This window comes from Neovison vison, chromosome 2 (genome assembly GCF_020171115.1).
Source record: "Neovison vison isolate M4711 chromosome 2, ASM_NN_V1, whole genome shotgun sequence".
NCBI classification, from domain to species: domain Eukaryota; kingdom Metazoa; phylum Chordata; class Mammalia; order Carnivora; family Mustelidae; genus Neogale; species Neogale vison.
Window position 1 is genome coordinate 106,166,368 of NC_058092.1, and position 15,448 is coordinate 106,181,815.

Consider the following 15,448-nt stretch of genomic DNA (forward strand, 5'->3'; position numbering starts at 1 on the left):
TGCCTGTGAGCCTGAGCTGCGGGGAGGGGCAGAAGGAAAGGGAGAAGCGGACTCCCCGCTGAACAGGGGGCCCAGCCCGGGGCTCCATTCCAGGATCCCAGATCAGGACAGGAGCGGAAGGCAGAGGCTTTAACCGACTGAGCCACCCAGGCGCCCCTAAATGAAGTTTGTTGTGTTGGTTGTTGTTTAGTTTATTTTTTAAAGCGGAAAGGAGGGGAATCTCCCCCAGTGTTACTAACCTTCACTTTTAAGCTGCTGTTAGGTAGGCAAATCCTCCAAAGATTTTCGGAGGAAAATTAGTCACCCGTAGCGTCTAACGCAGCCACGCCCCTACTACCCTCTAATTGGAATCCTTTCCAAGGAGCGCCCAAGAGCTAGAGAACAAACCCGGGTCCACGGTTCCCGGAGTCTTTAGTTCCTCTTCCTTTCACAAGTATACTCTTCTTCTTCGGGCCCACACCTGTTGAGGCGCATCGCCGGGCACGCGGCGTCCGGCCGCGCGAGCGAGGGGCCTCCGGCCGCAGCTCCCCTGGCGTCCACCAGCCTGCGCCTTCCTCGGGCCGCCGACGCCGCCCCGGCCACTGGGTGTCTGCCGGGCCCCGGGGCGGTTCCCGTCCGGCGACCTTCCCGTGGCTGCCCTCGCTCCGGGGTGAAACGTGGCCCAGCGGCCGACCCCAGGTCCAGCACGGGCCTCAGTGACCTGGTGGCCCTTTGGGTTCCGTGGGTCCTGCAGGGGAAAGCCTGAAAGTAACTGTGGCGTCTTAAGTCCAAGCAGTCTAAACTGCAGACACTTGGGGGATGGACAGGTGAGAACTCGCGAGCGAGGTGGTTGCCGCGCTGCACGCCAAAGGCTACTCCACTCAGGCCCAGCCCCAGTGTAGATCGGCTCCTTCTTGCTTTCTCCGTGGAAATGGCCCGCGGATTCGGGGTCTCGTTTTCCTGCTCCTGGCGGCCAGAATCAGGAAACCACAGGACCTGGCCTGTGCCACCGGGAAAGCGAGGAGGAGGGGCCTCGTGAGCGTCTGAGGTCTGCAGGGGAGGGGAAGGGAGGGGAGGGGGGAACGGCACACGAGGGTCGCGGACGGGGAAAAAAGGGAGCGAGCCAGGATGCATTGGCCGGGAATCGAACCCGGGTCTCCCGCGTGGGAGGCGAGAATTCTACCACTGAACCACCAATGCCTCACACAGGCCTTGGCGCATGGTGGGTCTCTAGAAAGAAGTTCCAGAGTGACCGTGGGAAGGGGCACCGGGGAGCGGAAACGCTCCAGAAGACGTTTACACGGTCGTCTTTGGAGGACTGACCTAGCAAACCTACAGGCACTCGAAGCAAAGGCTTCGGAAGGAGGTTTCCATCAGGCAACAGCGTCAAGTGGGGGCATTCGAACAAGATAGCAAAATAAACTAACTGTTCCGTCCGCTCACACCACAACTCTGAGAAAGTTGTGGTGTGAGCAACTGTACAACAGACTCCCGCAGGAAAACGTGGGAAATTCATCCAGACCCCTTGATCAACCCTCAACCTCGAACTCTGTCGCTATACAGAGTCTGAGAGCGTATCTAACTTGCCAGTTCAGAGCAAGTAAAATTCTAAATGGGGAAATTAAGAAGCAGCAGATGCTCGTTGGAATTGGTAGAGGAATTAGAAGAGCTAAGCAAGAAACACATTTCGGTTAATGCAATTAGGTCTTTGTTACTGGGTTTTGTTTGGGAGGGTTTGTGGGTATAATAATTATGTCGTTCGGTGATCATTATTATAACAATAGTATTTATCTGCCTCTTAAGGTGTTCAAAGTATTTCAATGGGTATGTGATATACCATAATTATGACAAGATTACTAGTAAGCCTGTGACTGATGATTAACTGTTTTGGAGAATCTAACTTCCTTAAATTGAACTCCTGGCTGCAGTGAGTTGTAGCATTTGTTGACTCTGAGATGTCTCTGAAGCATAGGGCTTGGTGTATTGGCCATAGAAGGCCAGGCTATTTTTTAGAAAAACATGGATGGCTGAAATGTCCTTTGATGACACTGAAATAGAGAATTTCTTTCCCAAATTTTCTCTGAGAAATTCCCTGGGGAAATTAAGACCGGGGCGTGGGGGGGGGGCGGCGGGAGGGAGGACACCAAGACCTGGAGAGCTCCCCCACATGTTAGGGCTAGAAATCAGTATGACTTTTTTTTTTTTTTTTTTAAGATTTTATTTATTTATTTGACAGAGATCACAAGTAGGCAGAGCAGCAGGCAGAGAGAGAGAGGGGGAAGCAGGATCCCTGCTGAGCAGAGAGCCCGATGTGGGGCTCGATCCAAGGACTCTGGGATCATGACCTGAGCCGAACGCAGAGGCTTAACCCACTGAGCCACCCAGGCACCCCTCAGTATGACTTTTTAAGGACAGGAGCCACAGAGGTGCAAAGAAGCCTCTCTCCCTAGAATGCAAGCATTAAAGAGTAAAAATATAAATATCAGAGTATCAGTCAGAGGCAAAGGACAAAAAAAAAAAAAAACAGTTTATATTGGATAGAAGAGTAACATTCTAGCATCTGTCTAGGATCCAATCCAATTTTTTGTCATGGTGTGGCCTCCTTGAGTGGCCAAAGGAGGTGTGGTTAAATGGAAGATCTTCAAATGAAATTTTCAGGTATTCATCCTTTTGTAGGTCTCTCTCAAATACAGGAAAAAAGCAGGACCATTGATCCTTGGCCTCTTTCCAGGACACAAAATAGAGGTAGGATGAGAGAAGCTGTATCACCCAGATCTTCTGGATTAACTCAGGTATATCCACAAAAGTCTACCTTCCCTAAATGTTACTGGGTCCTGAATGTCTATTGAGGGGAAAAATATGTTGGTATTTTATTTGGGAGGAAAGGGAGCTTGGAGGCCCCAAGAAATGGGGCAGCAAAAGAATGCATCTAAAGTGAGGAGATGATTTTTATTTGAATACCTCAACTTTATAGTGTTGCATAATTTAAGTTTCTTATGCAGACTTTGCTCTGGGTGTCTTTTCTGTTTGATCTATGTGTCTACCAAAGAGATCTATACAAATTTATTTTAAGAATTCTTTTCAGAGTCCTTTGAAGACAATGATAAGACCTACGGTGCAACCTAAGATGAAGCTTTGGTGGTTCAGTGGTAGAATTCTTGTTCCACAAGAACAATGTGGGAGATCCAGGTTCAACTCCTAGCTAACACATACGGCTTCCACTTTTAAGTTTTTCTTTTTGCACAGAGAAAACGGGTTGATTCTGGGTTCTGGTTTCCAGAAGTGGCAGTGGCAGTGCAGCGAGAAAAATAGCAACAATACCTCTTTAGTTAATTCCAGAACAGAAGACCTTAAGGAGCTACCCTAAATAGGGATTTTGTAGGGCTCTGAGCCTTGAATTGATCCCACATGTTTGTTGACCTGCAGTGCAGTCATCACCTGGCAAGAGTATGTCTTTGAAGACTCAGATGTACCTGGTGGGTCTCTGCGATTTGAAATTGTACTTAAAACAATTGGCTCAGTGGGTTTAAAGCCTCTGCCTCTGCCTTTGGCTCAGGTCATGATCTCAGTGTCCTGGGATCGAGCCCCGCATCGGGCTCTCTGCTAAGCGGGGAACCTGCTTGCCCCTTTCTCTCTCTCCCTGCCTCTCTGCCTACTTGTGATGGCTCTCTCTCAATCTCTCTCTCTCTCTCTGTCAAATAAATGAATAATGATTTAAAAAAAAACCCCACTGTTACCCTTGTTCTTTATCCTATCCTATCCTTTGGCCACATAGCACATGTAGTGGAATCAAAAAGTGAAGTTCCTGAAGGATAGAAGTGGCTATAGGAGAGGCATTAGGGGCTCAAGGAAGGGAGACACTTGAATGCAGAGAATTGGGTTGTGGGGCTTCTGACCTTCTAAGGAGTTAGGTCCTAGTTTGCTGGTCTTGGTAAAATTAAGGACAAGAATGAACTCCATGTGGAGAGACACACTCACAAGAAAATAATTTTTATTGTGACTTTTTGTTTTACTTCACCAAATCTGATCAAAGGAACTTCAGGTTTGTATTAATTGATACACTAATTTTAGAACTGTTTTAGGATTACAAAAAAATCGAACAGATAGCAGGGTTCTCTTATTCAGTTCTCCTAATTCTATTATTAATATATTGCATTTATATGATACCTATGTTACAAATAATGAACCAATATTGATACATTATTATTAACTAAAGTTCTTCATTTTTTAAAGACAAATCAATTTTGACAAATTGATAATGTCATGTATCTATCATCATTATGACATACAGAATACTTTTGATACCCTAAATATTTTCTATACTGCACATAATCATCCTTCCCCTCTCCAAGTCCTGGCAACCACTGATCATTTTTAATCTCTATATTTTTGCCTTTTCCCAGAATGTCATATGTGGTCTTTTCAGACAGGCTTCTTTCACTTAGCAATATGAACTTAAGGCTCTTTCTTTTTTTAAAGATTTTATTTATTTGACAGACAGAGATCACAAGTAGGCAGAGAGGCAGGCAGAGAGAGAGAGGAGGAAGCAGGCTCCCTGCTGAGCAGAGAGCCCGATGCTGGGCTCCATTCTAGGACCCTGGGATCATGACCTGAGCCAAAAGCAGAGGCTTTAACCCACTGAGCCACCCACACGCCCAAAGGCCTCTTCTTTAAAAATTATTTTAAAAAATTTATTTGACAGAGAAATCACAAGTAGGCAGAGAGGCAGGCAGAGAAGCAGGGAGAGAGAGAGGGTAGGGAAGCAGGCTCCCTGCTGAGCAGAGAGCCCAATGATGCCCGGCTCTATCCTAGGACGCTGAGATCATGACCTGAGCCCAAGGTAGAGAGGCCTAACCCACTGAGCCCATTAGTAATAGTAACCCATTTCTTTTTATTTCTTAATACTACTCCATTTCATAGTTCAATCCATTCACGTACTGAAGGGTATCTTAGTTGCTTCCTATTTCTGTGACCATTCATGTGTGAGTTTCTGTGTGGAAATAAATTTTCAAAAATTTTGGTAAAGACCTAGGATACTGATGCAGTACATATGTAAGATTAGGTTTAGTTTTGCAAGACACTGTCAAACAATCTCTCCAAGTGACTGTATCGTTTTGCATTCCCCGAAGCAATGAATGATGGTTCCCACTACTCTAGATCTTCACTGCATTTGGTAATGTTACTTCTTAGATTTAACCATCCTAATAGGTGTGTACTGGTATCCTATTGTTGTTTTAATTTGCAATTCCCTAATGACAAATAATGTTGAAAATTTTTTCATGTCCTGAGTTGTCACATATATATCCTTGACTGTTCAGATATTTGCCCTTTATTGAATTGGGTTTTGAAATTGTTATTGTTGAGTTATACAGTTATTAGTGTATTTTGAATACAAGTCCATTATCAGATAAACAATTTGCAAATATTTACTCCCAGATTCTGGCTTGTCTTTGACTCCCAGAACAGAATCTTTTGCAGAGCAGAAGGATTTCATTTTAATGAGGTCAAACTGAATCCATTTTTTCTTATAAGGATGGTGCTTTTAGATTCACACGGAAAAGAGTTACCATGAGAATGAATTTGAAGAACAAAGCGGGCATTGTGAGAGACCCTCACCTGTAGAGAGAAGCAAGTGCCTGGACATGAGATCCTGAGATTCTTCCTGACCTGTCAAGCACTTCACTGTTACCAAACCTGAGAAATGGCAGGAGACAGATAATAGGGATGGTAGGGGGTCGAGCAGAATACACATCGTACAGATACCAAGACACTGTAGTGAAGGAATATGAGGACACTAGGTGGTATTAGGTACAGGTATGTCCAGATTTAGGCTGTGGAAGGGTCCCTCAGGATGCAGTGTGTTGGAAGTGCAGGTTCGTAGTTTTGGAAGAGATATGGGAATAAATGTAAACCTGTCGATGTAGGTGATAACTGAAAGCGTATTGGCTAGCCCAACCTCTTGGCATTTTCATTGGTCAGTTTCTCAGAGCAGGCGGGCTGAGGTGGGGGTGGGGAGTGACTCCACCCACTCTATGGGCGGGGTCCGTCCTCCGTAGGGGCTGGGGCCGGTGGGGTGGGGGGGGTGCCACAGCCGCCATCTTTGATTCCGCAGTGGCGGCGGCGGCAGCGGGGCGCCGCATCTGGGGAGTGGCTCTCCCCTCCCCCTCCCCCGGTTCGGTGGCGACGCTCCTCCCACTGGGGGGTTGGCGCGACGGCAGTGGCATCTACGGCCATGGCGGCGACTGCTGCTAACCCCGGTGAGTAGACTGAGGACTAGGGCGCCTCTAAAGGAGGAGGGGCTGAGAGGGTTGGCAGCTGAGGAGACCCAGGGCTCCGGGGCAGTAGTTGGGGCTGAGGGCGTTAGGACGAACGGGGGTGGCAAGAGCGTTGTGGGGGAGGGGTGGGACGGTTGGGGGGAGGGGCCGACCCTAGGGAACTGGGGAGACCCGAGGTGGAGGGAGGGAGAGGGCTGGAGGGAGTTCTTTGGGGTGAGTTCTGTTGGAGCGGCTCCTGAAGCTGGGCTTGGCCTGCCTCCACTCCCCTGGCGGCTTTCTGATGTGTGATGTGGTCCTTTTTCAACTCTGCCCACTGGAGCTGCTTGTTGCAGAATAACTGGGCAGAATGGCTCGTCTTACTTTAAAAGTAATTTGGATTTATAAACACTGAACCATGTTGCTCTTTAGTTGAAGTGTTGCACTTCGAAACGTTTAAACGTTTAAGTAAAAATCTTTGAGTATATACTTAGCTTTTCTAGACTGTCGTCGCCGCCCCCCGCCCCCCGCTATCCTTTGAAACTGGCGTTTTATTAAGTGCCTATAGTGTCTTCAATTGCTGAGGACAGAAGTTTATGTAATGGTTGGTGTTCAGGGCAGATCTTGCCAACAGCTAGCATCCAGAACCCGAGGTTTAAATCTTGTTGGGTGTAGATCGAGGCAGTTCCCATTCTTTAAGAAAAGTTCAGGGGGCGCCTGGATGGCTCAGTCGGTTAAGGGGTTTAACGTCTGTCTTGTCTGGTCGTGATCCCAGAGTCCTGGGATCCAGCCCTGGTTGGGCTCCCTGCTCAGGGGGAGCCTGCTTCTCCCTCTCCCTGTGCCTGCCACCCCCCCCCCCCCTTGTGCGTTCTCTCTGTCAAATAAATAAATAAATAGAATCTTTAAAAAAATTAAAGGGTTGAGGATTCTTTTGAAAGAAGAGTCAGTTTCATGTCATTTTTCAGTGAACATCTCTTCAAAAGGGGGAGCTTGGTTATTAAAAAATCTAGTCAGTCATGTCTAAGCTATGGAGTGGAGTGTATTGAGGCAGGTCTAAACAGATCAGGTCTCCAAATTCCTAGCCCCAGTCCTCTTTCCACTAAAGTACAGTTACTTCTCCCTGGGAAGTTCATTTTAGAGATCCTAGTTTACGTTCTTGCGAAATAAAATCCTTTTCAGAAATCCCTATATCTTTGATAGGCTTAAAAAAGAACCCAGAGGTTGGGGCTGAATTACTTGAAAATACGGCAGTGAAAGGGACTCACTGGGGTTCCCATGTTGAAGCTGAAATTGGATTTTTTTCCAATGTCTCTGAAATGAGTATAATTTATGGTACCCAAGTTTTGCTCTAACAGTTGAATCCCTATGAAATTTAGTGTCTTTACTACCCTGTTTCTGGTAACAGAGCTATTTAAGGAAGTTAATTAGTCACATGTCAATATATTATAAAATCTTTCAAATTTTTTTAGAGGAAAAGATAAAATTAATGGCTCAGGTTTTATTGCAGGAAGTGCTGATGATGGAATAAAATTGGAAAGATGCTATTATTACGGCAAACCGGACCTTGTAGTAAAATAACCTATGTGTTAATACTGGGGAGTTAATAAACACGATTTTAAACTGATAACACATTGCAAAATAGTTACATAACCCTAGTCAAGTTGCAAAGCATTTCTCTTATTAAGAGGTGGCCTGGGTAAACAAGATTAGTGAATGTTTCGGAAGCTTTTTTCCAGCAGTGTGGGTGGGGCTGCTTTATTTTGTTTTTTTTTCAACAACAGTGACCAGAATGACAGTTTCTTGACCACATTTTATTACTAGATTCATATCAGCTGAAATCTGAACCAGAAAATGGTGTTTATTTGTATAGAATCCTTGCTGATGAAGCATTTGATTTTATTATCCTTCGACATCCTGTGCCTGCAATTTTTAGATCTCCTTTTTGATCTAAAAAATTGTCACATCTCTTCCAAGTTACTGATACAACATTTAATTATCTGGTTATTAAATTAGAAAAGGTGCTTTTTGCCTTAATTTTTTTTCTTTTGCCTCTTTATAGAAAATGGAAGCAATCACAGATGCATTGTGGACTTTTATAGCCTGTTGGGTTTTGGGAAATGTGGACTATGAATGGAGGATCATGGGATGGAAATACACTGTGCTCAGTGAAAAGAAAGAAAATGTTTTTGGTGTGCCTGGGTAGTGCAGTTGGTTGAGCCTCGGACTCTTGCTGAGATCATGATCTCAGGGTCCTGGGATAAAGCCCCCAGCAGGGTCTGCCCTCAGTGGGAGTCTGCTTGAGAGTCTCTCTCTTTCTCTCCCTTTGCCCCAGCCCCTACCTGCTAGCTGCATGCTTGCAAACTCTCTCTCTGAAATAAATAAATAAATCTTAAAAAAAGAAAGTAAATGCTTTTCAGGTCAGAATTCTTTGTTGCATTGTCAGACATTTCCTTAGAGCCATTTTAGGGATTAGAGACATACCTAATTCTTTGAGGTTTTTTTTTTTTTTTTTTTGCTGGTTAAGATTTCCTATAGTTCTTACTAATTTTGTTTTCACAAATGTCTGCAAAAGATTTTTGTAATCATTATTTAACTTTTCTCTCTAAGCTCCATTTAAGGTAATCTTCAGTGTTAATAATAATGCTTGATGATCATGTTAATTGTACATAGAGTGTGATTTAGAGAGTGTGGTGGCCCAGGCTAGTAGTGGGTAGAGACAATTTGATTGTTGGCAATCTGTCTACACGGTCAACTTTTTATTTTACATTTTTAAGTTTTTATTTTATTTTTATTTTTGAGAGAGAATGGGGACGGGACAGAGGGAGAAGGAGAAATTGCCAAGCAGGCTCCATGTCCAGTGCAGAGCCCGACTTGGGGCTCCATCTCAGGACCCTGAGATCGTGACCTGAGCTGAAATCAAGAGTTGAATGTTTAACCAACTGATGCACTGAGGCACCTGTTTTCTTTATTTATTTTAAAGAGAGAGTGTACATGCTCACATGCATGTGTAGGGGGAGGAGCAGAGAGAGGGAGAGAGAATTTCAAGCAGACTCTGCACTGAGCTCATCCTGAGGCTGGATCTCCTGACCCTGAGATAATAACCTGAGCTGAAATCAAGAGTCTGATGCTCAACTGACTGAGCCACCCAGCTTCTCCCATAGTCAATATTCTTAATCATTAAGGTGTAAGATTTTCCACTCTTAGAGTCACTGCCTACTGCAATGTAGTATGATAAAGATGACATATCTTTTGAGGAGGAGGAGGAGGGTGGGATGTGGTGAAATACCATATCTGGGCAGCTCAGGAGGGTATAGTAGCTTAGATGGAGCGGTGAGTGCAAGGTGTTGAAAAAAGAACTGGAAGAGTGTTGCAGTTCCTTTTCTGTGAGTTATTGTGGTTTTTTTTTTTTTTAATATATATTTTTCAAGATTTTATTTATTTATTTGTCAGAGAGAGAGAGAGAGAGCGCGTGTGCGCGCACAAGAACAAGTAGAGTGGCAGGCAGAGGTGGAGAGAGACCAGGCTCCCTGCCGATCAAGGAGCCCAGTGTGGGACTTGATCCCAGGACCCTAGGATCATGACCTGAACCGAAGGCAGCGGCTTAACTGACTAAGCCACCCAGGCGTCCCTACTGTGTTTTTTACTCATAGTCGTTTTTCAGCTCTTTATTTTTAAAAGACTTTATTTTTAAGTAATCTGTACACCTAATGTGGGGCTTGACCTCATAATCCCAAGGTCAAGAGTTGCATACTCCACCAACTCCAACACCTGGCAACGGCAGCCAGGTGTTCTGTTTTTCAGTTATTTATTTATTTAAGATTTTATTTATCTGAGAGAGAGAGAGAAAATGAGCCGGTGGGGGGAGGGGGTGTGGGGGCAGAGGGAGAGGGAGAAGCAGACCCACCCACCCCCGACCTGGCCTGCAGAACAGGTTGCCCAGGGAGGGACTCAATCCCAGGACCCCAGGATCATGACCTGAGCTGGAAGGCAGACATTTAACTGACCAATCCACCCAGGTGCCTGCCCTTGTTTCTCAGCTGGTTAAATACTTTTTAGGCTTCTTATTGGAATTTGTCTCTCAGTTCTCCATACTCCATAATTGTGCCTTTTTTTTTTTTTTTTAAAGATTTTATTTGTTTATTTGAGAGAGAGAGAGTGCGTGAAAGGAGAGAGGTCAGGAGGAGAAGCAGACTCCCCATGGAGCAGGGAGCCCAGTGTGGGACTCGATCATGACCTGAGCCGAAGGCAGTCACTCAACCAACTGAGCCACCGAGGCGTCCACACAATTGTGCCTTTTAGATAAGCCTCATGGAGATGCTGCTCTGCTTATTTTTAATTTTTTTTTCACTGACTCTTCTTTCTTTGTTTCTTTTGCCTGCTCATTTTCTTTTTCTTGCCCATTATACTTCTTTTCTAGTCTCATTGCTGGGGCTAGAACTTATAACTATTAAGCTTCCTTCATTTCTATTTGCCCAGCTACTTGCTTTCCTACCTTAAGTATTTGTTTGCTAACTACTGTATCCCATTCCCTTATTTTTCTTACATGTATTAAAGATTCTCAAAAAAAAAAAATTCTCTAAAATTGTCATTCCTGACTTCTCTCATAGCTTCTTTCCTATATTTTCATCTATTTTTTTTTTTAAAGATTTTATTTATTTATTTGACACAGAGAGAGAGAGACAGCGACAGTAGGAACACAGGCAGGGACAGTGGGCGAGGGAAAGCAGGCTCCCACCTCCACAGCAGGGACCCTGGTGTGGGGCTAGATCTGAGGAACCTGGGACCACGACCCTAGCTGAAGGCAGTAGCTTAATGACTGAGCCACCCAGGTGCCCCCATTTTCATCTATTTAAAACACATCTCTATTTGAATAATCTTTAACATACAATTTATATATATGCTCACCAGTATTTCCTTCAAATCTTCTACCCTTCCTAACTTTTCTGTATCTTCCATGATTATCACAGTTTTTTCAGTTCCCCAGGCTAAGCAACTGGAAGTGTTTGGATTCTTTCATGTATTTATCTGATTGGTTATCAGATAACCCCCCCCAAAAAAAACCCATATATATATTTAAACATAAAAAATGTTTTGATTATGTAAAAGTGTATGTTTAAGATAGATATGTTTAAACATATATATTTAAAGTTATTTTAATCAAATTATACATACATATATTTATTTGAAGAGTTAATTTTACATGATTTCTTACAAAAACGATAGTCCTCCACTCTGTTCTCTCAGTTTCTTCTCGGTAACAACCATTTTTATCTCTTTTAACTTTTTTGTTCTTGTTTGAATAAAATGTTCAAGAAGTTTAAGACATGAGTTTTCAAATTGAAGGGGACAGACTAGTGAATGAAAACACACCCACATCAAGGCACAATATCATGAGATTTCAGCATTAGATACAAGGAGTATCCTGTAAGCTACAAAGAAAAAAATTGATCACTCAGAAGAATCTGGAATCAGATTGATCATGCTTCTTACTAGTCACCCTGGAAAGTAGAAGGCAATGGAGCAATGCCTTCAGAATTCATAGGGAAAATAATTTCCAACTTAGAATTGCAGATGTAGGCAAACTATTGGTTAGTGAAATATAAGAAAGATATTTTCATATATCCAAGGTCTCCCTTACACTCTTTTTCAAGAACTTAGTAGAGGATGTGCTTCACCAGTAATCCAAGAAAGAGAAAACATGGAATACAGGCAAAGCAGTACAACAAAGGAAGAGGAAAGCATCCATTTTGCATTCATTGATGTTAGTTTCCCTGTTTTCAGTATGGTAGCCTCACTTTCAGCTTTGCCTGGTGTTCCCTAGACCAGGCAACATAGATAGAAAAGAAGATTTATATTCTCCAGAGAATAAAGCAGTCTTTTAATGGGGGGGTGAGACAATTTCCCTGCTAGAAGGACTAGGGAGAGGATCTGAAAACCTGCCTGCTGCTTAAACAGTTGTTGAACCAGTTCTTTTTATTTTAGCTTTCATTCACACATACCCCCTCCTATGCACCTAGAATTACCAATTCCTGAGACTTTGGGGGATTCTGACATATAAATTGTGGTGGTTTTCTGCTTTTCCTCCTGCTGGCTTAGGATTCAGTTCTTGTGGATCTATCAAGGCAATGGTCCCAGTTTCCAAAAATTTGTTGCTCTTTTCTTCTATTTTTTTGTGTCGATGGACTTTATGTCTTAAATAAAATTGTTTTTCTCCTTTATATAATTTCAGGGGGGTAGTAAAAGTAGAAGTATGCATTTACCCCATTATTTTTCTTCAGAAGTGGCATAGTTTAAAATTTTAGAGGTTCTTTTAACCTTTTCATCCTGCTGTTGTACTATGCCTTTATCACCTCATTTTTGGTTAGTATAATTCATCTCCCTACTTCTATTACTTCAAACTTTAAATCCGTCATATTAATCTTTTAATTTACCTTTTCGTCTTATCACTCTGATTTAAAAGTGTATCTTTTGGTTGCTTGTTGAATCAAATCTAAGATTTCATCTTGTCATTGAAGACCTTATCACACTTGACATTTTATTTTTTTCCCCCAAATACAGACTCTGTGCTCTATATAGGCCTGACAGCTCTTCACGCATATTTTCATACCTTCCTTTAGGATTTGCTTATGTCCTATGTGTGGAATGCCTTTTTCTACTCCCTTTACTTTTTTTGAGGCCCAGCTTAATTTGAAACTTTTCTGGCTGGTGGCCTTGTTTTCTTTACTATTTCCTTCTTATTGAGCACCTTCTCTGTGCTATGGACTATGCCACATCTTAATTTAAACCATCTCAGAATCAACTTTTCTTTCTCTTAATTCCTCTAATTCATAGATTCTATATAAACCTATTACTAAAAGCGTGAACTTCTTTTTTAATTGTAGACTTTGCTTTTTTTTAGGGAAGTTACATGTAATCACTATTTAAATTTTATAGGACAAAATAGAAAAAGTATTAACAATAACAAAAATATATTCAGTCTTACTAATAACAGATAAATGAACATTAATGATAATTTTATACTTAGAAAATTGGCAAAAATTTGAAGGATTGCTACTTCTCAGTGCTGGTGGACATATGGATAATTTGATATGGTTGATGAGCCTCTTAATTGGCATAGCTTTCTTAGAGTATCATGGGCAAAGTTTTAAATATGTTCCCTTATCATTTTCAGAAATGTATTACTATAGAAATACTGGTACCATGCATAAAAATACACAATGGTGTTCTTTGAAACATTATTTATGATACTGATTGTTTGAATATCATAAATATATACATTTGTACTATGAAGTACTATATAACAATTAAAAAGGTTGAGCTAACTCTATTTGACATGACATACCTTCCAAATTTATTGTTATATGGAAAAAACAAAACATTCAGAATAAATATAACATGATCGCTTTCTTATGTAAAAATTGCCTTTCTTATGTAAAAATTACCAAAAAACCTTTCTTATGTAAAAATTACCAGAAAACCTTTGATATATGGTGTATAGAAAAAGATATGGAAAGATTATATCAAAATGTTAATAGCAGTTACCCTAGGGGGAAAGTGAGATTGGAGTTTGTGTGTAGAGGATTTTACTTTTGATCGTTCGCTTCTGTAAGATTGTTGAATATTTTTAGAGACTTTTATATTTGTTTTTCTGTATATCCATATTTTAATATATTGCTTTTTCATGAAAAAAATTAATAGTAAAATCAATTAACATTTTGGTTTGTGATATATTTTTGTAAAGCTACTATTTAAGGAGTACTTAGAGTATTTCAGGTGCTATGGTAAGTATTTTTCACATGCATTATCTAATATAATCGTCCAAAAAAGTTGGTACTATTATTACCTACATTTTACAGATAAACTCAGAGAGATTAAGTCAAATAGGTGGTAAGTGGCAACCCCAGGATTGGAATCCAGTTTTATCTAATTTTAAAGCTTAAGCTTTGTTCTCTCAAATTTTTAATGTATGTACCCCCCACATTTTCTTTTTTAAAAATTTGGATCTTGCATTTCCCAGTATAAAGGTGATACATGCTTAATGTAAAAGACAAAATAATAAGGATATATAGAAAATCAAATGTAGAAATCTCTATATGCCGTCTGAGAGATAACTACTGTCAGTTTATTGTGTTACATTTGCTCACTCCATTCTAGCCATGATGTCATCCACACTATTTCTAGAACTTAACAGGCATGTTCTCACCTCTGGATCTTTGCACTGTGCCTAGAATGCGTTTCCCCCAGATACCTGCATGGCTTATTGCCTTATCTCCTTTTCTTATCTCTTGTCTCCTATTCCTATCTCCTTTTACCTTTTCAGTGATGTCTTTCTTCACTATCTAAAATTGCTATCCTCCTGTCCTTCAACTTTTATATACTTTTTTCCCCCCCTATGGAGCGGGAGAGAGAATCTCAAGCAGACTCAGAGCCGAGCATGGACCTGATGCAGGGCTCCATCTCAGAACCCTGAGATCATGATCTGAGCTGAAAACAAGAGTCGGACACTTAACCTACTGAGCCACCCAGCTGCCCCTAATCATTATATACTTGTGACTTGACTTCCTGTGGTTTTTTTCCCCTCCACATTTATTACTATATAACATATTATTAGGTTGAATCATTTGAAATTTGATATTCATTTTTTACCTATAAAATGTCACTTTCATATTGTCATTCCAGTTTATATTTAAGTTATTTTTCTTGTTGGTCTCTCTCTCCCACTGGCATGTAAAGTTTGTAAGGGTTAGGATCTTTGTCTTTTCTATTTATTGCTTTATCTCTAGGATCTGGTAGTGCCAGCATATAGTAGGCATGCAACTAATACTAAATGAATTCTTCCAGACTTGGGTTATGCATATAAACTTTATTTATTTTTTTTAAAATCTTATTTATTTATTTGTCAGAAAGAGAGCACAAGCAGGAAGAATGGCAGGCAGAAAGAGAAGCAGGCTCTTCACTGAGCAGGGAGCCCTATGTGGGACTCAGTCCCAGAACCCTGGGATCATGACCTGAGTTGAAGGCAGATGCTCAGCTGCCTGAGCCACCCAGGCATCCCACATACAAGCTTTGAAAAAGAAATGTATTTTATATTTTTTTTTCTTTAGCTTGTTCTTCCATAATCATATATGATAGATAACTTTCCATTTCCATGATATAGATTCACCTCAAAATTTTTCTGATATATTTTTTTCCATTGTGGCAAAATGCACAATACATAA

General features: G+C 41.7%; 1 protein-coding gene and 1 non-coding gene across 7 annotated transcripts in view; one reads left to right on the plus strand and one right to left on the minus strand.

Annotated features, from left to right (window-relative positions):
* Positions 1–1,108: 1,108 nt before the first annotated feature.
* On the minus strand, positions 1,109–1,179 carry TRNAG-CCC. The gene has a single exon. It is a non-coding gene; the product is annotated as a tRNA-Gly (tRNA).
* A 4,931-nt stretch (positions 1,180–6,110) lies between these two features.
* The window catches only part of ARNT (aryl hydrocarbon receptor nuclear translocator), a 69,858-nt gene continuing 60,520 nt past the window's right edge, over positions 6,111–15,448 (plus strand). For 3 of the 6 annotated variants that reach the window (XM_044239103.1, XM_044239106.1, XM_044239108.1), the window contains exon 1: positions 6,112–6,236. In XM_044239103.1, the coding sequence (XP_044095038.1) occupies positions 6,212–6,236 (25 nt within the window). In that variant the 5' untranslated portion in view covers positions 6,112–6,211. Of the gene's footprint in view, positions 6,237–15,448 lie in introns of all 6 variants that reach the window. The other 3 variants (XM_044239104.1, XM_044239107.1, XM_044239105.1) reach the window with 2 other exon arrangements.